Genomic DNA, 24,191 nt, shown 5'->3' with positions numbered 1-24,191 from the left:
TCTAAAAGAGCAGACGACAAGCAGAAACGTTTGAAAGAGCAGACGACAGTTCGAACGATCAGGCGGCTGTTTAAACTTGAAGACGCACTGAACGTAGTCTGTAGGTGGTCCGTACAACTTGACGGTTTTCCGGCGTTCATGTTGGAACAAAATAAATAAATCTGATGACCACAATTATCCGTGAATTCAACCCAAAGTGCTTCCCACCCAAGTCATCGTGGTACGGCGGCGTCTGGTTTGCCCTTTTTACGGCACATATCCACGTTCTCGAACGAACCGAGCACATGAAAACTGACCTTCAAACCTTGCTCGACTCTTTTGGTACAGCCCCAGTCGCGGCGCTGTGACGAGAAGGCAGGATTTTTGTCTGGTTTCTTTCAAAACAACGCAGGAACACACGTCTCGAATGTGGACTTCCGCCCACAGCCCTATACCGGAAGTGCGCCCGAAGCGCCACCACCGTGCCGTGACGTAACAGAGTTGAGTTCGTGTACAGACGCTTCGCAGCAGCTGTGCATGGGCGGAGAAGCGTCGCCTTACGCGTTCTGAAGTATCCTGTTGGACACCCCTTTACGGGACGCGCCGATTCGTCTTGGCAACTACACCAACGACACCAACGACAGCGTCCACGACGTCGTTGCATTTTCAGACTTCTTGCACTAGGATGCCTGGAACGCGTCTCCGACTGGTCTTTTTAGCGTCCCATTCCACCCACCTATCGAAATTGGTCCCGAAGTGGCTACAAATGACGTCACAGAAGCCGGAGTGTCCTGCTGTCGGACGTGGCGATCCTGGCGGTTGGTCGTAGAAATGCTGGCGAAAAGCACAAGGGGATGCGAGTGTCGCTGATGTCGGAGCGTCCCCACCACTGGCTGCCGAAACTTCCGTGGACTGTCACAATGGAGAGCGACTTGCAGCAGAACAGGCGTCTGCCACATCCACCACCGCTGCTGGAACACCGCCGGCGACAGACACTTCTGTGACGTAATCAGTCGGAAATCGAGGGACCACTTGTTTGAACGCGGTAAACACACCGGTCGGAGACGTGCTCCAGGCACCATGCTTGCGCCTGCAGCGTTTTGGCCGCGTCTGCACCTTCCCGCGGCCGCACTTCTCGACCATAATCCGGAGTGAAGGTTCGGTACCATATGAGGTTCGAAAACATATCCATGTCCGACATTGGATTTATGGGTCAGGTTTTGGGGGGTGCGGTAGAGGCATTCGGCCGGCGGCAGCGTCTCGAGGAGGGGGGGGGGGGGGGGGGGGGGAGTTTGCTGAGATATGACGTTGCACATATCTATTTTGATCGCCCAATGTTTGCTATGTCAAAAGAAACTAAACTTTTGGGTGCAATGTATCAATTTTTTCGTAGAAGAAAACGTTTACCTGGGAAGCATAAGAAAAAAAAGGGGGGAGGGCGGTGGCTCTCTTCACCACCCCCCCCCCCCCCCCCCCCCCCCGTTTCTATATGCTTTAGAGAAGTATATGTTTCGCTCTTATTATCAGATTGCTCCTCGCTCGCTGGTGCGGATCGAGTAGGCCTATTGGGAATGAGATTATCGCGACAGTTTTCACCAGGGCATGGATGAAATGTGTTCTTTATTTCTGAATACTGTGTAAAAAAAAGTCAGCGCCGAATCGGTCCGTGAACGTTTTGTATATTGTGGTCAGGCAGGCTGACATTGGCTATTGGAACTGAGGTCGGCTGTTGTGTACACACGATGTCTATGCAAAATGATTCCATTGGAGCCTCACCGTGACGCCTCTGTCTCGTCGAAAGCTTCCAATTGGTTAAATGCAAGTTTCATCAAAAGTAGGCCGTAGACTTTCCGGTTTCAACCGAAAAAAAAAAGCAACGACTAACATCCGTCGATGTCAGAAATACAAAATCGGGTTCAACCGAAAGACACCAATGAAAGCTGTCGATGTTAGAAATTAAAAACAAAACAAAAAAACACTGATCTTTGGAAATTTTTATATCCTGCTGGGGACTGTTTTGTCGAAACCCTCCCCTCTTGAACTTAAATTCTTAGTTTTTTGGCCGCTTTAGTTAAATTTTTAGTTTTTCGTAAATATGTCTTACCGATAATCACCGTTTTTAGTGTCCGCCCTAAACAGATCACAGGAATACACCGAAATCTGAAAATTGAATAAACACAGAAAACCATCTATCCATGGATAGATGGTTTTTCAGGTGCACTTTCCTTATAAATAAACTTCGAAACGTTTACAACCTATTTCTAAGGGCTACGAGAACAAAGATAAAATCTGACATACATTTTTTTTACGGAGACATGTTTTTAAGGAACATAAAACCGCATAAGGTCAAGATCCATCAAAAAAAAAAAAAATATATATATGTATATATATATATATATATATACTTTTTTTTTTCGCTCGGTGAGCAAGAGGGAAGCTTTTATCGGTGTGTACCCGAGAGAACGGGTAAGCGTTTCTCCGGTGAGCCGCTGTCCGGTGAGTGATCAAGATTCTTTGATCAGTTCTCATATACTCCGTATTACTTTAAAGCGCCGTTCACACATATGCAACCGAGTAAAGGCCCGTTCACACTCTTGTGACCGAGTAAGACCGAGAAAAACCAGGCCGGTTTTTAAGCCTCTTGCGACTTCTTAGGACCAGCTCCGCTGCATCGCATCCGGTCCTAAGAAGTCGCAAAAGGCTTTAAAGCCGGTCTGGTCTCTCTCAGTCTTACTCGGTTGCAAGAGTGTGAACGGCGCTTAAGACCGAGTGAGACCAGACCGAGTGAGACCAGACCAACTAGCGCTGGATCCATCCACCGCTAGTTGCAGACTGAAGCAGACAGCAACCAGTCGAAAATTCACTTCCACTAAAGCATTTTTATGGGGAAAAAAATGAGCGCATTTTCTCCCTGCGCTCGATTATAAAAGCAAATATCACAAATCATTCGTACGTATACTAGATAGCTTGGAACATTTCTCAGTCCTGCAGACGAAATAATTGGTCAGTTACGGCGTTTTATTTCAAAATAATCGCATTAAAACTAAAACGGCTTTGTACACGTATTTATGTGCACTGTCGGACACTGTTAGCGCGAAGACGGCGTCGGCGCTTTCCAGCATGGGGGATATACGCACTGCTAATCGAACGAAGGACACGTGGAAAATCAAAAGAAACGGCAAGAACTACGCAGTAACACTGGATCAGTAACACCCCGTGTATGTAGACGATCAAAATTATTTGAAGGTCACGTAATATAGCCCACATTGTCATAAATAAGTGCAGCATTTTTTTTTCTCCTCTAAATATGTGCGAAGACACTCGAAATATTTGAAAAAATGGAGAAGCCAGAGAACAGGTGCCCGATAAAAGCCACCTTTCATAACCCACGTGCTTTATTCTTTGCGTTTTGAATGTTTTTTAGCCACTCGTAAAGATGAACGACGGGGTTATTTTCATATTGGAAACAAGATGTTTTGGTGGCGCCACCTCGCGGGCGCCCCCTGTACTTTGTCGCAACACGAAAACGGAAACTCAACGGCCGTGGACTTCGAAGTGAATCTCCACTAAGTGAACACTTTATTTTATTTTACTATTGAACCACAGGTATTCTTCCAGAGTACCCGCCCTGATCCAAAAGGGTCTTGGTTCATTTGACTGACTGACTGACTGACGGAGCTGGCAAGATGCGAGCAGACGACGCGCCATGTCAAAGCACGGAGTGGCTATGTGAGTTCGCATCTATGCCGATCAAAAACTGTTAATTTATTAAAAACCCATGTATGACGTTTTTGTGAGTGATCTTTCTAATAAATAACATCACCTCGAAGTTGCTTTTTTATATAAGAGAAACCTTTAAAATGTTCGAAAACAAGCAGCTGCACATTACAGCTTGCCCGGCGTGCGTCAGGGCTATTCACAGCTTCTATGATTCTTCTTTCTTTTTTTTTTTCGGATTTGTGGAGGCTGCTGTAGAAAGAAAGAGGTTTCACATTTACCAGAGTAAATGGCGCGCTCTCTTCTTAGCTGGGCACGCGCGCACATTTGTGTTGCAAAGCGCCGCACACTTGTTTGAGCTACATTGAGCTTGCCGATACCGACGCTTCTATCCAAGTGTGACTCGGCAGTTCTTGACAAGAATATGCTTGTCAGCAACTGACGCTTCGCTGCTCCCGCACCGAATACGTGGCAAAAACGATGTTTGTCACATCGCGACTTCTACTCGAAAGAAAAGCAGGAATTTTCATAAATTCTTAAATTGTCAGTGATCGCTTGGCGAATTCCGGCGATTGATTAATTTGTTCTATCCAATTCTTACTAAGAATTGTTTACAATATAAAACACGCATTATGCGCATTTGAGTTCGTAGGGTTAAACATATAAACGGTAGTAATTTATAGAATGTCTATAATTTTTTTGGGGGGACGCTGAAGACGAATTTATAGCATGTCTATAATTTTTTTTGGGACCCACTTACTAGATCTAAAACTTCTATCGCGAGGGAGTTTTGCACGTTTCTCCTCGAGCGGGTGAATACGCAGGCATTTAATTGAAACGACTCCGGAAGCCAGCCACCGCTTCTTTTGGATATTTTGGAGGAAAGTTTGTTTAACTGGTTTACAAAAGTTAAAAAAGCATAAACCTGGAACTAATAAGAGACCAGCACTCACGGAACATTAGAACCAACAGGATACACGAAGTGGCTTTCACTGAAGTGTTTACTACACATGCGAGAGGTTCTCGAATTTCGCTTTCCTATTTTTAGTTTGACGTGGCATTTCTTTCTCAGTTTTATTTTGTCCAAATCATAATAAAAAATCCGCCCTATTCGCCGTGATAGATGTAGTGGCGCAAAGCGCTGGATATTCTATTTTCATCATCCAGATTTTTGTACTGGGGTAGGGAACAGGCACACCACCAACCCAGTGCTTCGACATCTGAACGCCAAAAGTGCTTGTCAGCACGACTACGCGTGCCACGGTTTCAAGCTTTGGTAGAATGTCCTACTGAAAATATCACTTCACCAGACAAACACAACGAATCAAATAAGCTTGGCCACTCGTTACCCAAACTATGGTGACTGGAACGCGTCTCCGACTGGTGTGTTTACCGCGCCCAAAAAAGTGGTCCCTCGATTTCCGCCTGATGAGGTCATACAAGTATCATACTGTCGCCGGTCGCGATCCTGGCGGCGTCCCAACAGTTGTAATGTTTCTGACAGACGCCTGTTCTGCTGAAGGTCGCTCTCCACTGTGACAGTCCAGGGAAGGTAGAACAGCCGGAAGCTGGGACGCCTGGGACGCAGTGACGACAGCGACACTCGCGTTCGCTCGTGCTTTTTGCCAGCACTTCTACGCCCAACCGCCTGGATCGCGACAGGCAACAGCATGACACTCCGGTTTCTGTGACGTCATTTGTTGCCACTTGGGGACCACTTTTGATGTATGGGCGAGATAGGACGATAAACACACCAGTCAGAGACGCGATCCAGGCACCATACCCAAACAGCGTATGAAGCGAGTTGACGAGCCAAGGGATCCAACATAGGCCCGGTCTGACCCAGCCTGTCCTACCGCTGACGTCAGAAACGATGATGATGATAGCTAGAGAAGCGCCCCCTGTTGTTCGCGCACGCCTCCACATATTAGCGATATATATGCGTTAAAATTGTCTTGCTTTGTATGTTTATACAGCCTTGATGTTGGGACGCCTCAACGGGTGACCGGTCTCTTAGCTATAGATGAGAAATTTAGCCAGTGCAGAACAGCCGCTAACTTGGGGTTTTTAACGTTCATCAGGCAGTATACACGAACGCGTGCCGGTACGAAACTCATCCAGATCGAAGCGGGCGGGGGCGGGGGGGCGGGGGCGCGGGCGGGGGCTGGGGCGGGGGAGATCGAACCCAGGAGGTTCCCAGAGCAAGCTTTCGCTCCACGCTCCGAGCTGAGACACGAAAACCCACTCGGCCGCAGTCACGTCCTGTCCTCCTACTTTTGTTACGAGGCCATGGACGACGTCGAGGGCGACGTCGAGGACGACCTCAAGGAAACTGTATTGGTGCAAAGGTCACCTGACGTCAAATTTTCCGCGAAATTTAACGGAGAAGCTGAATTGGTGCTTAAGTCACGTGACGTAAATATTTCCGCTAAATTTAGCGGTGAACCTAAATTGAAGGACGTTAGAACGAGGCCGGGGAACCCCCTCCCCCCCCCCCTTTTTTTTCTTTCTCTTCCGCCTCCTACATTAGAGGCCAGATAGACAGACAGAAATCAGCGATAAGTAGCTCAATAATGTTAAAAGAATACAAAACCACGATTTCTCCCCGATTACCACCTTGGATCAAAGCGCCCCATTTTTACCCCCGATTTTTCGAAAAGTATAAAACCCGAATATGAAGGACCATAAACATGCTGTAGTAACTTTTAAGTGCGACAAAATCTAGAAAAGGGGGAAGGGAAGATCCCCCCTTCCTCGGAAAATTCTCTTCTGGAACATGAAACCATATCCTGGGTATGTGCAGGTTGCAGGTCGAGGAGCTCACTGGATGTGCCACAGTCTTCCTCACAATGCCTCGCGAGAGGCATCGTGAAGCAGACTAAAGAAAAGACAGCTGAACTGAAGCGGTGACGTGCTGAGTATGGCTGTGCTTGACGTTCCAAGGAGGCGCCGGAGGAGAGAAAGAGTGGCTTTTGGATATAGTCACCGACAGGGATGACAACGGCAGGGAGGAGTCTCAGACTCCAGCGCGAGGCTATCCCACCTTCGAATACCATAGCTTCCTCTATACTGACAAAGCCTGGCAGATCGCCACGAGACGCGGCCGCCGAAATTGAAAAGCTAGAGCTGCAGACAACGGATGAGAGGAGAGCCACGTGACGGGCGCCCCGCTGCGGCGAGACGCCGAAACACACTTCTACCGAGCGAAGGAATGTCCGCTCGCGCTCCTTTCGTTCCTCCCGCTACCGCTTCTTTTCTCGTCGAATTTGAAAACCATGTCGGAACACCGAGCTCTGGTTGGAATGATTAGTGGTGAAACGTGAAGCCTCGCTGCCCTTTGTCTCTCTTCACTCTTCGAACGCGAACGCGGAACGCAAAACGTTCGGCAATCGAACACGTTCCAAGAGTCACGTAGAGACAAAGACGGCGAGCTTCGCTTCTACCCACTAATCATTCCAGTCAGAGGTCTGTGTTCCGACGTCTCCTCCTCCCCCTCAATTCCTACCCGTATAGAGAAATATTGCTTTGATAGAAATCAAGCAGCATATCGCATTTCGACGTAGCCTGCGGTAAGCCACCGTAGAAACACAATCACTTTTTTGTTGCTTTTTTTTTTTTTAGCGACGTAAGCTGGCCAAAGTTCATGTTTGATGCTTGTAAGGCATTCTTGTGAGCCTCGAGCTTTATGAATGACCTTTTTTTGTGTTTTCCGGAGAGAGTTCGTGTTTTCCGGAGGAAAGAGTGATTATTAAATTTATTACGTCAAAGTTAGGGGAAGGTAAAGAGAGAAAGAGAGAGAGCGAGCTATATATATATATTTATATATTAAAAAATATTTTCGATTTCTTAATCATTTGTTGAGCCCAACTTTTACAAGAAAGATGTTTGTATTGGTCTCCATAGTTGCGACTATTCTAGCTTGCTGCGGTGCATTTGCCCAGGTGACTGAAGACGACCAAAATCAAGTTCATCGGCACAACGATTCGAAAAGGGTATGTACTGCTTTTCCTTGAAGTCGGAACGATTAGTTAATGTGAATATAAAGACTGAGAATACAAGAATACATTTACAGGGAGAAAACGCAGATGATAGGCGAAGTTTGGCTACGTAAGCGCTGCATGTTTAAAGCTAGGACATTTCGCTGAACAATCACGTATATGAATTGTCCGGGGTCAAAGATAGATGTTGTTCCGGAGTTTAATTTGGCATGCACGTCTCAGCCGCACGACTACATTATTTCCCCTCTGAATTTTTTTAGAGATGTTTCTTCCTGGATGGTTCACTCCGCTAAACAACCCCGCCACGTTCCAGCTGCTGTCATTACCGATGCAGCTGTTATTAGGGAGTTTTTGTAGATCGTTTTCGCCGTCCCGCAAGGCCCTCCGCAACCCGCTACGATAGCGGGAACTCCACAGTCAAGGCTATCGGCGCGCAGGCGCAGTAGCAACTTCTTCGTTGCGGAACGCTTAGCGGAAGGGGCAGCGCGGTCTACGAAAACTCCCTAATATCCAGCACATTCGCGCTATTTGAAGTTGATGTGCGGTGTCTTGTCAGCTGGACGCCGGACTTCTGTTTTCGTCATTTCTGGTGACATCAGTCTGGGTAAAACCCGGCTGCCGGCATATGTCATGTCGATGCAAATGTTCCCGGCACATTTGCGCGTTCTGATGACGCCACAAATGAAACGTGCCGGTAAGAGAGAAAACCCAGGAGAAGCTGGAACGTTTTGTGAGGATGGCCGTTCATGTCCCCATCCGCTGAATGTCACCATCGACAGTCAGAAAAGCTTTCAAATCCAGCGCGCACTTACTCACCTTGATGACACGAAGCTCTGGAATGCCTATGTGGCCAATGACCAACCAAGGATCTTTGCTCCGGGCCTAAAAAGTAGTCGCGGAAAACATGATAAAGGGGTGACTTGTCTGTTCAGTATATACTGGGTGATTCAAGAGGCGGCCAGGCTCTTTAAATCGACCGCACAATTCGATTTCTTAACCTATCGCGCTACGACTTTGTGCAGCGTTGCCCACAGATGGTGCATTTGTTTCTGTAAAATTTGCAAAGAGCTAACTTACCCGAGGAAAAAGTAAGGAAAGAAAAAGGCTTAGCTCCTATGGAAACGCAGCGAAGCCATCGGTCTCCAAACAATACGGCGCCGTTTCGCGCGGGAGACAAGAGATGGCGCAAGCGGTCGCGACGCCAACTGCCGCCAACGAACGAGCATACGGCGCCGAGAGCCGGCGTCTTTAGCAGACGATCTTTTCGACTCAAAGTGGCTCCGGTTAGGTCGAACCAAGTGGCTTCGAATCCAAATGAATCATTTGGATTCGTTTGGTGCTTCGGTATACATTGGGACCCTACCAAACAAAGATTGAGGTACTCTTGGAAATGGTTGGTTCAAATACTTTATTAGGCGAATACATTCTACTTCGCTCATTTGCATTAGACAGCGCGCCTATGACGCCAAATCCTCCCCAAGCGGCAGATAAACCCCGCGTCCGAGCGAACGCATGCACATCGCCCTGCCCACGCTGTCGCACCACGCCGAGGGAGAGGGCTGCCGCCGACGCACCGATATACCGGATTCGCCAAGGCAGGAGAGACGGCTGCCTCTGCCGTCTGGACGGGCTTCCACGACGATAGATGGCGCCAGCCACCCCTCCCAAACTCCGAATTCAAGTGGGAAAACGTCACTGTCGTCGTGGCGTCCACTGACTGGCCGGCTGTTTGCCCGCATGAATGGCGACGAGCACCACGGCATAAAAAAATATGTGACGTCACTAGCTGAGAATCGATAGGGCTAACATGAAGACGTAGTAAACACGCCAGTCGAAGGCGCGTTCCAGCAACACCACCTGAGGGTAATCAAAGCCTATGCCCTGGCATTTTGACGGCACTCACCAAAATGAGCTACGCTTAGAACATCGGCGCTCTATTCCCCGATATTGTTGCACGTGCCGCCACCTTGGTGCTTGTGCAGAGCAGACGTAACTGCCGATCGTTACTATTCAAAAGTCAGACTTCTTCAGCATCACGTTCGGTGTAAGAAAGCTCATGTAATATTGCTTCGTGCTTTGTCGAATTGTTTCAACATTTGTGGAGCACGGAAAAGCGTTTCCTGTGATTTGAGAAAAAAAAATGAAAGCCGTTTACAACTCCCTGTAACGCCGAATTAGAGCGCAGATCTTGAGGGGGAGGAGGGAAGGGTACTGGGGGTGGGTCAAGTGACCTCGGTGGGGGGGGGTCACGTGACCTTGGGGGTCACGTGACCTTGTGGGAGTCACGTGAACTTGGGGTGTCACGTGACGTCGGGGGGGTCTCGTGACCTGGGGGTCACGTGACGATGCCGACGACGTCATCAGCGACGTCACTGATGACGTCATCATTGACGATCCTAATGCGTATACCGATGACGTCATCAGTAAGGTCACTGATGACGTCATCAGTGATGATGATGATGACGATGCAGACGCCGGTGACGTCATCAGTGACGTCACTGATGACGTCATCGTGATTATGACGATGCGGATGCCGGTGACGTCATCAGTGATGATGCCGATGACGATCCGGATGCCGTTGATGTCATCGCCACTTATGACGTCATCAATGGCGATGGCATCAACGAGGGGTCACGTGACCTCGAGGGGGGGGGGTCACGTGACCTGGGTAACCATCGTGACCCTCGTGGGGGTAACCCTAGTAACCCTTGTGAGGGCAACTCTCGTGACCCTCATGAGGGTAACTCTCGTGACCCTCGTGAGGGTAACTCTCGTGACCCTCGTGAGGGTAACCCTCATAACCCTCGTGAGGGTAACCCTTGTGACCCTCGTGAAGGTAACCCTCTTGAGAATAACTAACCCGTAACCCTCGTGAGGGTTACGAGGGTTAATAACCCTGGTAGCCCTCGTGAGATTAACCCTCGTAACCCTCACGAGGGTTACGAGGGTTACTCGCGGTTACGCCGACGGCGACGCTGACGGCGACGCGGCTCAAGCCGGGAACGGGCGCCTAAGAGCTGCACTCTAAAAAAAAAGGAAAGTCGCTTACAACTCCCTGTAACGCCGAATTAGAGCGCAGCTTTTGAGGAAGAGCCGGGAAGGGTACTGACGGTCACGAGTTCTCGGGGGGGGGGGGGGGGGTTCACGTGAACTGGGGGAGGGGTCACGTGACCCCCCCCCCCCCCCCCCCGAGGTCACGTGACCTTGGTGGGTAGATTTAGCGGAGAAATTTTTCCGCTAAATTTAGCAGGGAAAATTTTCGCTAGATATAGCGAGGAAAATTTTCCGCTAGATTTAACGGGGAAATTTTTCCGTTAGATTTAGCGGGGAAAATTTTCCGCTAGATTTAGCGGGGAAATTTTTCCGCTAAATTTAGCGGGGAAATTTACCCATAATGCACCGCGCGGTTACGCCGACGGCGACGGCAACGCCGCTCAAGGCGGAAACGGGCGCCTAAGAGCTGCGCTCTAAAACTTCAGATAACTCGGAACTATGATTAAGCCACAATTTCGGTAAATAATGTTACTTTGAAGCGTAGCGTATTTAGTGGCACTAGACGGCACCAGTGAGCTGACACAGATTGGACAGGAATGGTACGTTTGGTGTTCGGCTGGACCCATTGATATCTATGACAATTGCTGGATCGCGCATTCCTGCCTGTTTGCTGCAGCGCGAGTGCGGCCACCGGACGGCCATCTTGCATGCATACATATTTTTTTAGAGCGCAGCTCTTAGGGGCCCGTTTCCAGCCTGAGCGGCGTCGGCGTCGCCGTCGCCCCTCCCTCTCTCCTCCCCTCATCCTCCTCCTTCTCCTCCTCCTCCCCTCATTGTGTAGTATGGTCCGGGCGGGTCACGTGACCTCGGGGGGAGGGGGTCACATGACCCGTTTCCAGCCTGTGCGGCGTCGGCGTCGGCGTTGGCGTCGGCGTTGGCGTCGGCGTCGGCGTCGCCCCTCCCCCTCCTCCTCCTCCCCCTCCGCTCCTCCTCCTGACTCTATATTTCAGAGCACAGCCCTTACGCGACCCTTTCCGGCTTGAGCGGCAAGGAGGAAAGCAGTACGAAGGTGGAGGAGGGGGGAGGAGAGACGAGGAGGCGGAGGCGAGGGGAGGGGAGGAGCTTGAAGGTCGAGGAGGTGGTAAAGGAGAGGGAGGGGGAGCAGGAGGGGAGGAGGACTAGCAGGCATGATCACGAGGGAGGAGGAGGAATATACCCTCCACTCCTCCTCCTCAAGAGCTGCGCTCCAATTCGGCGTTACAGGAAGTTGTAAACGGCTTTCACTTTTTTTTTTTAAATTTTGCTAGCTATTCCTCAGAACCCTTCCATCCTCCTCCTCAAGAGCTGCGCTCTAATCCGGCTTTACAGGGAGTTGTACACGGCTTTCATTTTTTGTTTTTCTTTCTCTGAGACTTGAAGAGCTAGCTTTCTTTAAAGGAACACTGACAGGGTATTTATACTCGCCAAGGTTTTTATATGTACATAATATATGAAAATACAACTACCCCGAACACAATTTTCGGCTGGAAATTCGTTTTTTTTCTCGCCCGAGAACCGCCGATCGAGAACTACCCGGTTTGAGTCGCGCTCACTCTCTTCTCTGCGGTCCCGTGCCGTTTTCTATGGTTCAGACACAACCACCAAAGATAATCAAAGTAGTAGGTCATCGAAGGCACACACTCAATACTACAAATAAACAAAAAAATATGATATCCATTTTTTGTGACTTCTGCAAAACTTTGATTGAGGAAAAAAGGGGGCACAGCCACGCGACTTCCGGTATCTTCCTCCTCCTCTATATTTCTTCTTCCTCCACAGTCCAGCTCGGTTTCAGTTTCCAGCAGTTTTTTTAGAGCGCAGCTCTTGGGGGCCCGTTCCCGGCTTGAGCGGCGTCGGCGTCGGCGTCGGCGTCGCCGTCGGCGTCGGCGTCGGCGTAACCGCAACTCTCGTAACCCTCGTGAGGGTTGCGAGGGTTACGAGGGTTAATATCATGAGGGTTACCCTCACGAGGATCACGAGGGCCACGAGGGTTACTTACCCTCGTAACCCTCACGAGGGTTACGAGGGTTAGTTACCCTCAAAAGGGTTACCTTCACGAGGGTTACCCTCACGAGGGTTACTTACCCTCGTAACCCTCACGAGGGTTACTTACCCTCGTAACCCTCACGAGGGTTACGAGGGTTAGTTACCCTCAAAAGGGTTACCTTCACGAGGGTTACCCTCCACGAGGGTTACTTACCCTCGTAACCCTCACGAGGGTTACAAGGGTTAGTTACCCTCAAAAGGGTTACCTTCACGAGGGTTACCCTCACGAAGGTCACGAGGGTTATGAGAGTTACCCTCACGAGGGTCACGAGAGTTACTCTCACGAGGGTCACGAGAGTTACCCTCACGAGGGTCACGAGAGTTGCCCTCACAAGGGTTACTAGGGTTACCCTCACGAGGGTCACGATGGTTACGCAGGTCACGTGACCCCGGGGGGGGGGTCACGTGACCTGGGGATACCCCCCGAGGTCACGTGACCACCCGTTGACGTCATAGCCACTGATGACGTCATCAGTGACGTCAGTGATGACGTCATCGGCATCCGCATCGTCATCGTCATCATCAGTGATGACGTCATCAGTGACGTCACTGATGACGTCACCGGAATCCGCATCGTCATCATCACTGATGACGTCATCGGCATCGTCACGTGACCCCCGACGTCACGTGACGCCCCAAGGTCCCGTGACTTCCCGCCCCCCGAGGTCACTTGACCCCCCCCCCGGTACCCTTCCCTCCTCCTCCTCAAGAGCTGCGCTCTAAATCGGCATTACAGGGAGTTGTAAACGGCTTTCATTTTTTGTTACTTTATTAAAAATATATGTGACACTCTAGCCAAATATTGATTGGGTAGTCTTCTCACACCATACTGGATCGCGTGGCAAAGAATAAAAACAAAATTTGGGAGGTGTCAGTGTCCCTTTAAAAGTAGAAAGTAGCGCATTTTTAGAAGGGTTTTGAAGTCTAATTCTGACGTGTTACTATTTGGTTGCAGCTGTTGTCTATAAACCAGACGTTTTACCTTCTCTACCGTTCTGAAAGAAACGATTCTGCCTTGCCCGACGCACAGTGCACTCAAACGAGGCATGGCGATGGTTTTGAAAACCGGGAAACTGTCTCAGTTCTTAGGAGGCTCTTTTACGTGCATCACAAAGGCCATATGTACGTATCCATTCTTGTTTCAATATTTCTTAGAGCAACTCTGCTTTGGTATAAATAAACGAGAATGTGCCAACGCCCCTTGCTTTGCTTAATTGTTGGTTTTACTCAAGAGAAACGCTTGTCAGGACCAAGGGTCTCCTCTGCAACTCCTCCATACTCAAGTCCGTAAGTTTCAGAGGCTTTCAAAATAACACGTAACGAGCACACCTGCTGAGGCCTACATATTCTAAAGTCCCTCGATAAATGCTTTGCTAAGTAGCGACAACGATTGATGAGCCGACGCGCTCCATAAATGGTCCGTGCCCGCGTTCTGTTTCCGGTTAGGAACAGCATGGCGGATTCGACTCGACCTCATCCTCGAGAGTTGCTCTCGAGTAACGCTTTGGGACCTTGACGTTTGAAAACCTACCCGCGTCCAGCGTTGTTCGCTCTGGATGGTCACGCGCCATGACCCGCCGGAGTAACTCGCGGAAGATTTCGTGGGTGGTGCCATCTGAACAGTAATAAACACAGAAAATTTACAACCGCTGAACTATCAACAATGTTAAATCCTTCTTCCTTCACTACTCTCAGTATTTACAACCTAGATTGAATTGTTGTTGTGTTGTGTGTTTGTTTATACAGCCGGAAGTTAGTCTGCCTCAGTGGGCGTCTGGTGTCTCAGCTGTAGATGAGCAATTTAGCCAGGCGCGGTACAACCGCTAGCCTGGGGTCTTTAACGTGCACCACGCAGTAATGATACATGACCACATGCCGGTACGATGCTCAACCAGATGGAAACGGGCAGGGGCGGGGCTTGAACCCAGGATCCTGGGTTCAATATTTTGATAGAATTGAAGATTGAAGCCCTTTTCCTTATTTACAACCTGCATTAAAGCCTTCCTCCTCTTCTTCTATACCTATTTACAAACTTGGAGCTGCTTCGAGCTCTTCAGGACCGCTGAAGGGCTCGAAGGAAGTACAAAATTCGCTACACAGCCCCAATATAAGTTTAAGAGCTGATTTCGTCAATCATTCAAGAATTAGAGCATGTTTCAAGCCTTAATCCACAAATGCATTGTATTTTTCTTTCTTTTATATTCCAGAAACCGACATTTTATCGTGATCTATCCGAATAAATCTAACGAAATTCTTCCATACGATGACTCGATGACAATCAAAATCCTGGCAGTTTATGTAAGCCCCTAATGTCTTTCCGAAATCTAACGCGGGGTAAAATGACATGCGTTATTGGGATTTTTCTCAGTCCAAAAAATGATTGTTGGGCAACCTCAAGGTTGATTCTTTTCAGCAGCATAGAGCTGTATAAGGATTGAGAAACCTTTAAAACTGCCAGTATTCACTAGAAATAAGTAAAAATATGAGTCATGGTTATGTATAAAAAAAAAACAAAAAAAAACACGCAAGGGCAGAAAAAAGTTACGAGGTGAAATGCAGTATTTATGAAGCGATCAGTTTAATTTGTTTAAAAAACTATATTCACTCAGGTTGAGTATAGGTTTCTTATCGGAGCGCATCAACCGCGGGCGCGGTGATGCGCTCCGATAAGAAACCGAAATTTAGAAACGCGTCCAAATGGAACGCTTTTACAGAACGCCGTAAAATGCTTTCCCGGCGTTATATCCTTGCAAAAATAGTTGATTTAGTGGTTTTCGATGATGCTCTACAAGTTTCTAATTGAAATCATATGTCTATTTCCACTAATTAAAAAGTTAATCGACGAATTTTAATTAATCAGCCGACTTATCGCAAAGATTAGCCACCCACATAATGTCCGCCTGGCCATATAACCCACCGGCACAGACCGCATTAGTTATTATTAGCATTCTTTCACGTTTTTTTTTAAACAAGTGTTTAAGAATGAAAAAAAAAAAAAAAAAAACCTGGTATATATATATCGGTCACGTGATGTGGGACCTTGTGACGTTACTTTTCCCGCTCAGTTTAGCGGGAACTAAACTGTTGTATGGCTTACGTGACGTTAGGTGACGTGACATTAACTTTCCCGCCAAATTTAGCGGGGAAACTGAATTTGTGCATAGGTTACGTTACATCAGGTCTCGTGATATCAAGTCCCTCACCAATTTAGCGGGGAAACTAAACTGGTGTATGGGTCACATGAAATCAATTTCATCGCCAAATTTAGCGGGAAAACTAAATTTGTGTATGGGTCAGGTGAGCTCAAGTCACGTAAGAGGACGTCAGGTGACATAAGGTGACGCGGGGTCGATTCTCCACAAAAACAAATTAGGGGGGAAACTCAATTGGTGTACATATCTTATAATGTCAGGTCACGTGACATCAATTTTCCCCCTAAATTTAGAGGGGAAACCAAAGTTATGTTTCGGTCACGTGATATCAATTTCCCCGCTAAATTTGGCATGAAATGCGCGGACGGCTGAACGGACAACATTTTGGGATCGGGGTTAGCGTTAAAAAGCATTTCATGCTTCAAGAGATTACGAGGTGGTACCTAGGGCCACTAAGGAAGCTACGCTTAGAGTACGGCACTCAATACCCCCTTCTGGGCGCCGCCATTTTGATGCTTAGTGCCGAGTGGGCGGAATAGACCGATCTCACTAAGCTTTCCACACATACGTGACGCCGCCATAACTGTAGCTCACAGGAAACAAATGCCAGAGCACGAGACAGCTCGCGGCATCTCCTGTTCTGCTCGTGCATACCCGCAGCGGGGTTTTCGCGCGTGTAGAAACTACAGTTCCCAGGATGCATGTCGGCAGCGGGGACGCAACAAAACTGGCTGGTGAGATCGGTCAATTGGCGATAGTTACGATTCGAGAATGTGGCTTCCTGAGCTGTAGGTCTTCTGGAGGCTCAGGCGTCACTGTTTTGTTCCGTCACGTATACTGTGTTAACATTTATGAAGGACGGGAAACCGTTTCCTGCGGTTTCAAATCACGCCTCAGATAACTGGCAACCATGACTTTAAGCACCAAGATGGTCGAAGTGCCGTTAATGTGAAGCGTCGCCTATTTAGTACGCCTGGTGGTACACTCATGTGGGCCTAGGGTCCATAATGCCAACTCGGCGGAAGACCCCAATCGGTCGCAGATGCTTTTGGTGCTTAAAATCATGGTTGCCAGTTCCCTGAAGCAAAGTTATCTGAAATCGCAGGAAGCTCTTTTCCGCCGTCCAGAAGTGTTAAAACGATCCGTGACAGAGTAAAAACAATATCGCGCCTGTCTCGAGCTCAGGAAGTGGCCTTTTCAAATCGTAACAATGGAGACCCTTTTTGGAAAGTCCGCGCCATCGCCTGTCCGCCATTTCTTGATCACGTACTCTGAGCATGCATTGGGCACAAGGGTTTCGTCAGCGCTCGGCGAGGACTCGGCTCCAACCATACGCTTCGTGGCCGACGCTCAATGTTGCTTGGTGGACTTTTGAAAAGAACCTAAGCCCCAAAATGGCGGCGTCCAGAAGAGAATCGCCGAATGGATTGGCTAAATGAGCATAGCTCATACTGTAAATTTGAAGCGAGAGCCAAACAGGGGTTTGTTTTTTAGGTCTATGACAGCGTAGAACTAATTAGTCTAGAAACTGGTTTGATTAGGTGATTAAATGGATAATTTTATAGCATTGCAGTTGTTAACAATGTGATTTACACGATATATGTTGAGAACACCCGATTCCTCTTTATCAGTTAGGCGAAAGACCGATATATAGTGATCTGCTCTTCACCGACTATTCGACCTGCTTCACCGTGAGAAGACCCGCGGATGGTGGTAAGCAAGAATTCCCCTTTTGTACTCGTTTCGCATAATGAAGTATCAGCATTTTTTTATTTTGAATAAGCTAAACAAAGTATGAAGTATCAAATAAAAAAAAAATAAAGAAGACACGATAGTTCTATGCAGGTTGCTTAGTCTTCAATTACTATTCTTTGATCTAATGTGGCGAACCAGAGGCAATCAAGTTCTTTACTGACCCACTAAATTTTGAGGCCCATTACTAAGAAACGGATTTTTTTTAATTATTAGCATTCTGTGTTCCTTAACATCTTGAGCTGAAAACAGTCCTTTGAGTGAAACGTCACTTCAAAGAAATGTTTTGTTTCCATTTGAATTTGACGAGTGCCATTTGAAAAGTAATCAGACCGAATATTTTGTTCCCAAATGGGTGACTCTACAGGCTCTGATTATTGTTCCCTCTTCCAAAGTATCATCCTTTACATCGAATATACTTGTTTTAATGTCTAAAATTCATTTTAAAAAAAATGTCCAATAATGTTTTACCACACCACTTTCAGCGTTGCAGCTGCAACTTTGTTCATTTCATCGTACAAAAAAAAAAAAAAAGTCCTTCCGTTCATTTATTTTTTTTGATCAATGTTGAAAATGGTTAGGATTTATACAGTGATGAGTCCGGGCAATATTACGAGTGCTACAGTGCTGTTACCACTGCCTTAAACTTAACTATTCGCCTCAGCCATACTCTCACAAATACATCTTTGTCATCCGCCATGATGACATGGGTGGTTCTGAGGTGTCTTCGTTCGCTGCGACAGAACGATAAATAGAAAAAAGACACAGGGAAAAGAACGTTAAAAAAAGGGCACAGGAAAAGAGACGAATGTGGATGTATTACCTTCGTAAACATTAGCACAACGCTGCCCGTCTACCTTCTTGCAAAGAAAAACAAGCAGTTTCATTGGTTCTCAATCAGACCTCGTGTACTATAAAGATGCAATGAATGACTTCATAGTTCCAATTGCTGTTCGGTTCACATCACTTCTTCAACAGGCGACTGTTATAACACAAAGAAATTAGGAAAACTTGATTTGAAGTAAAAACATAATACGCGTGCCTATCATGTCGTGACGAAGAGTAGTGGCAAGTATAAATAAGGGTGCTGTGGTACACCCTTTGGGGCGCGAGCTAACGGCGTAAATATAAATTAGACACAATAAAAATAACTCAATTCGAGGGTTGTGCGCGGTGAACGAAGACGGCGGCAGCATGGAATGTTGACAGACGTTTCACGACTTCAGCTGAACACAGTAGGGTGTTTTCAGATAAGTTCGGCCGCCCATGTCCGGGGACCATTTTTAATTTTTACGAAAAAAAGTATATATTGTACACCCAACGCCCATCAGAACAAAACCTAAACTTGTTTTGCCAAAAAAAAAAAAAAAAGTTTGTCTTTGCGGAAAAAAAATTAGAAGCACACTCTCAGTGCTAAGCGCTTTCGGCAAATTGCGCGAAGTTGGCATTTTGCACACCTCTCCCCACAAAATTCTCATGGCAATGGCTCTAGACAGATTTACTCACAAACTATGTATAAGGAGGATTGACTCGAAATATACGATGTTAACCATCGATGCTTAATGAGAGAGCCTCTCGATCGCCTCGGACCGCACGCATTTGCTTCGACTCTTGTACAAAAACGCACTAAGAATTTAAAATTTAAAACCACCATCCACCTCTCTGTTATCAATATGTTTCTTTTTCACCACCCTCGAGCATTTTTACACTTTGTAAAATAAGGAATTCGTGATCTATGGGTACCTACACGGTGCTGCGGTAGCCTCAATTTGGTCATATTTCTAGCTTTATAACTTCTAAAACACAAACATAATGCAGCATGTTTTGCAGATTGCGTTAGTACCTATCATTGGCCTTAATGTGGAAAAGGTTTAAAAAATCGAGAATGACTTTTTTTAATTGTTTCAAAATAACTCGTAATTATAAAATGACCCCATCTAAGTGTTTCTCCCAAATTTATTTCGCTACCCGGGAAAATCATATTTAGCGCCACTATTAAAAAGATGCAGGACAACACATTGACAATGTTTGAAAGCTCTGGTACTTATAATTCCGAAGGGAAAAAAATATAAAATATTAGGATTTTTGCGGTATCTGCCATGTTTGTACTTTTTTTTTTCTAGAAATTAACAACCTTGATACTTTATGATAAATATATTGAGTCAATCCTCCTTACACATAGTTTTTCAGTAAATATTTCTAGACCGGCAACCACAACAGTGTTTTTGGGAGAGGTGACCCAAATGCCAACTTCGCGCAATTCGCAGAAAGCGCTTCGCACTGAGAGTGTGCCTGTAAATTTTTACCGCAAGGACTTTTTTTTTTGCCAAACAGCTTTTGTTTTTGTTTCGATGGGCATTGAGTCTACAAGATATCTTTTTCGTAAAAATTAGAAATGGTCACTGGATATGGTCGGCCGAACTTATCTGAAAATATCCAGTAGGAATCCGGCGTTGGTTTAAGTAAAACCATACAACGACCCTGATTATATACCTAACATATGCCAGTCCATATTCTTATAAACCATGTCCAGTTACTTGTCGGGCTTACACAAGGTGGACTGGCAATTTGTAGTTTTTCCGCCAATTTTATGATCGTCATTTGGAAACCCTATTCCGTAAAGGCTACCGGACCGTCGAAAACACATATTAGAGAGGTTTAGGTTACCGTGTTTGCACATCCTATACGAGACGTTGGGCCCTATTGTACAAACAGCGTACTACTGTGCACGCGCATGCGCAGTGCGTACCGGAGGGCCGATCGTACCATATGGGACGTGCAAAAACGGTTCCCTAAACTCTCTACTATATAGATACTGTGTTTGCGGATATTTTCACTGCCGAACAGGCGCAAAGCTTCTCGAGCGAGTTTACTTGAAATTTGGCTACACAGGGCCCGGACACTCTTTCATGTCGCTATTTCTCTCCTCGTGTGCAGCCATGTTTTAAGCAGAGATGACACTGGATGCCGTAATCGTCCTAGCGGGTCGATTACAGCATCGGCTGTCTTATTTGGAGATTTTACGCGGATACTACAACAATGAAAACAATAATAATAAAACATTTTTGTGTTTCAGTGTACGAGTTGTGGTCGATTGGCAGGCCGAATCTTACAAATATAAACCCAAAGTGCCGTTCTGCCTACGAACAGCATCCCGAGATTCCTGGTCGCTCTGTCGGTAGACCAAAATATGATGTCTTCAACGAAACTGTATGCTGCCACACAAGGCCCATTGAATAAGAACCAACAAGCGAGCATCGATGAAGTTTAACACAAATAAAACACTGAGTGCATAATTTGTGTAGGCATGCGTCGTGATTGGGGTCCCTAAAAAGACGATGGGACAAGAAATCGATATCTTCCGATGTCTTTTATTTTATCTCGCAAAAAGAAAAGGCAAGACATAATTTTATTTTTTCGCCGAGCTCCTCGACATTTCCATTAAAGAACTTTCTTAAGTTTCAGGTTTTGATTTACTTTCCAAACATTCGTCAGCTAAGAAAACAACTTCTCAAATAAAGCAAATTCGCCAAAATGAGTTGCTGGGCGAGTTGGATAGACATCTTGACTTAAACAGCGCAAATAATTTAGGCAAGGAAGAGACAACAGGAAGGAAAGAGCGCTGACTCACAACTGAGGTTTTAATAATGATGTAGTGAAAGAGAAGGAAGGTGTACAAATATTTAGATGTGATCTACAAAGTCACCGTCAACTTTGTAGATCACATCTGAATATTTGTACGTAGTTATATTCACTTGGGTTACTTAAGAAGAAAGATTGAGAAAAGGAGGAGAGAGGACGACGAAGCGCTTGATCTGTAAGACTTGTTTTTCTTACCTCCGCCGAGAGCTATTCGCAGCGCCCAAATTAAGGGACCTTCGCGCCCGAAAGGGCATCATGGACCAACGAGGGCCTCCCGTCACCCTCCGACCGCCAATGTTTGACTCGGAAGGGACGACTTCAGTGATGTTCGAACATGGTGTCATGAACAGCGCGCTAAGCCTATCACCTGAAATGGGAGACACAAACACTCGAGCTGCAAATACAGAGACAACCACGGCCACATCGGGCCCAATAACGGAAGGCATCCAGAACATGCCGTCCCAAGAAACCGTTTGCAAATTGGGCCAAATAGAAGTTGACAGGGAAGATGGCACAGGTCAGCTGCAGGGGACCCAGTCCGCCGGCCTTCAGACCCACCAAAGATTACCACCGCCGGAGGTGAGCCAACTTTTTCAAGTTCTGGCAGGAGTGATTGAACGCCAACCGGCAATCCTGGAAGCTCTGCAACAATTTGTTGCTCGATTTGTGCCGCTACCACAAGAAGTCCTGAATGACCCGCCCCAGCATAAGCAGAGAGACCCAAGGCAGTACCCACGGTCTAAACGAAATAACGATAGGTCACGGTCGCCCATGAGACCAACTACTGGGGACCGCGAGGCAGAGTCCTATCAAGGAGTACAACAAATGGAAGATGATGGCCGCTTCCCATCGGCAAACCCGAAGCCACAAGAAGACGGCTGGTCCTCTCAAGCTGGCGCGTCGACGTACAGCACGTCCCAAGGACCCACGCCGGGTCAATCCGAACCATCGGTACCGCTAACTACGACGTCGGTCTCCCAGACAGACGACGACCAAGAATGGCCGCTCCCAGGCGCTTCCTCGCAGATAACAAAAACGAAGCCCACAAGCAACGGAAAAAGACGACAAATCTACACCGGGGCCGCTTCCGGTACAAACTGTGGTGCTTCGCTCCGTGGGAAAGAAAGAAGTTGGTGCATTCACTGGAAAAGAAATCCGCGATGCGATCCAGCATGCCGGCATCCACGCTCAAGCGGACTACAGCGTCCACCGGAATGAGAAAGCGAATGCCTTGTCCATCACCACCAGGGACCCTAACAACACCGCAAAGCTCATGACAATAAAGGAAATCCGCAAGGGGGACGAAGACAGCACATTCCAACCATACAAGGCCCTCGCCGGAAACGAGTGCCGCGGTGTTGTGTACCTACGTGGTCAGGGTAATGAGGTGTCTCCTGCACAACTTCTGGAGGATATCGTGTGCAGAACCCAGAAGGTGGTAGCAGCGCGCCCCTTGGGGAAGAAGGGCAACGTGATACTCGTGACATTTCAGGGCAAAACCTGTCCTAAACGGGTGGCGTACATGCACGAGGTTCTCGCCGTTCGTGAGTACCGCCCGAGACCGCTAGTCTGCTTTCAATGCCATGCAATTGGCCACAAAATGGACGTGTGCCCACGGAAAGGTCAGCGCTGTGGAACGTGGGGCTCCCAGCACGATGGTATGGAGGAGTGCACGAAAGATCCAAAGTGCGCAAACACTGTGATGGGGCCCACGTGGCCACGAGTAATGAATGTCCAAAGCGCGCAATCCCACCGCGGCGCACCTCGAAGAAAACTACGAGAACGGAGGAAAGAAGCAAAAAGCCCAAGCCTCTACCACCTGCAGCTGTACCGGTGAGCCAAGATGCCGGCGTGTCGTATGCAGCAGTGACAATGAGAGCATTCCAACTCACTTCATTATTGACGCATCCACCCCAACAGATGGACATGCCGACGCAAATCCTACAGCTTCAATACGCGGGATTTGCGCGAGTTGAAAAACAGCTGTCCGAGCTCACGGCGGCTATCCACAAACTCATAGGCACTCGCAGTGACGGATAGCAATTCTCATACACATACAAACACCCGAGGGGCAAAACACATCCACAAGCGCAACAAGCTTCGAGTGAACCCGCAACCATGGATCCTGCAATGGAACTGCGGTGGCTTACAACAGAAAATTCATGAATTCAAAACGCGTCAGTCAATACTTAACAACAAGGCACCTGACGTTAGTCTTCTTCAGGAGGCTAACGTCAGGAATCTTAAAATTAGGGGATACAACACTTACATTAACCCCAGTATACAAAGACAGACATTAAATTTCGGTATTGTAGTTACACTTATAAAGAAAAAGCACAAGCACGCAAAATTGAATTCCGAGGCGTTATGTTCTGATGACCGCGAAGTCGTCTCCACGAGGGTCAAGTTTGGAGACACACCCATCAACATACATAACACATACATAAGACCGTGCGGGGACTCGAACGAGGTCAATTGGATAAAGGGCTTGGTAGAACAGAACAAGCATACCATCCTAGCTGGAGACTTCAACGCCCGACATACCGCGTGGGGATACCCGAACAAAAACGCCAGGGGAAAGCACATCAAGAGAGCATGCCTCGCAGCTGGGCTTCATCTATGCAACGACCCTGACACTCCAACACGGCTGGCCCAAGTCGCCAGCCAAAAAGACACGTCTCCCGACCTCACTTGGGCCTCTCCACGTCTACAGGTGCAATGGCAAGTCCAGACTGATCCATGGGGCAGTGACCACCTCCCTATACGCATAAAGCTCCCCATCAGCTCCTCACCCAGGCGTCGAGTCACTTTCACAAAGTGGGACAACTTCCGCACCGCAATGAGCCGTCTTGACAACGTCCCATTCGCAGAC

The 24,191-nt window shown here is 47.5% G+C and overlaps 1 protein-coding gene across 1 annotated transcript; it reads left to right on the top strand.

Annotated features, from left to right (window-relative positions):
- Positions 1 to 7,577: 7,577 nt before the first annotated feature.
- On the top strand, positions 7,578 to 20,917 carry LOC115330685. Its single transcript, XM_029992552.2, has 5 exons — positions 7,578 to 7,688; positions 13,729 to 13,895; positions 14,981 to 15,071; positions 17,557 to 17,638; positions 20,754 to 20,917. The coding sequence occupies exons 1-5, from the start codon at positions 7,578 to 7,580 to the stop codon at positions 20,915 to 20,917; spliced, it is 615 nt and encodes a 204-aa protein (XP_029848412.2).
- The last annotated feature ends 3,274 nt before the right edge of the window (positions 20,918 to 24,191 follow it).

The sequence above is a fragment of the Ixodes scapularis genome, unplaced genomic scaffold (genome assembly GCF_016920785.2).
Source record: "Ixodes scapularis isolate PalLabHiFi unplaced genomic scaffold, ASM1692078v2 PGA_scaffold10__122_contigs__length_95168666, whole genome shotgun sequence".
In the NCBI taxonomy this organism is placed as follows: domain Eukaryota; kingdom Metazoa; phylum Arthropoda; class Arachnida; order Ixodida; family Ixodidae; genus Ixodes; species Ixodes scapularis.
The sequence above is the reverse complement of the archived record's forward strand: the minus strand, read 5'-3'. Positions and strand labels throughout refer to the sequence as shown.

Excerpts from the sequence above, each read along its gene's own strand:
- LOC115330685 (XM_029992552.2), top strand. The coding sequence starts at position 7,578 with ATGTTTGTATTGGTCTCCATAGTTGCGACTATTCTAGCTTGCTGCGGT. Across the intron at positions 7,689-13,728 it reads GGCACAACGATTCGAAAAGG|CTGTTGTCTATAAACCAGAC; the intron begins GTATGTACTGCT and ends ATTTGGTTGCAG. Across the intron at positions 17,639-20,753 it reads GAGAAGACCCGCGGATGGTG|TGTACGAGTTGTGGTCGATT; the intron begins GTAAGCAAGAAT and ends TTTGTGTTTCAG.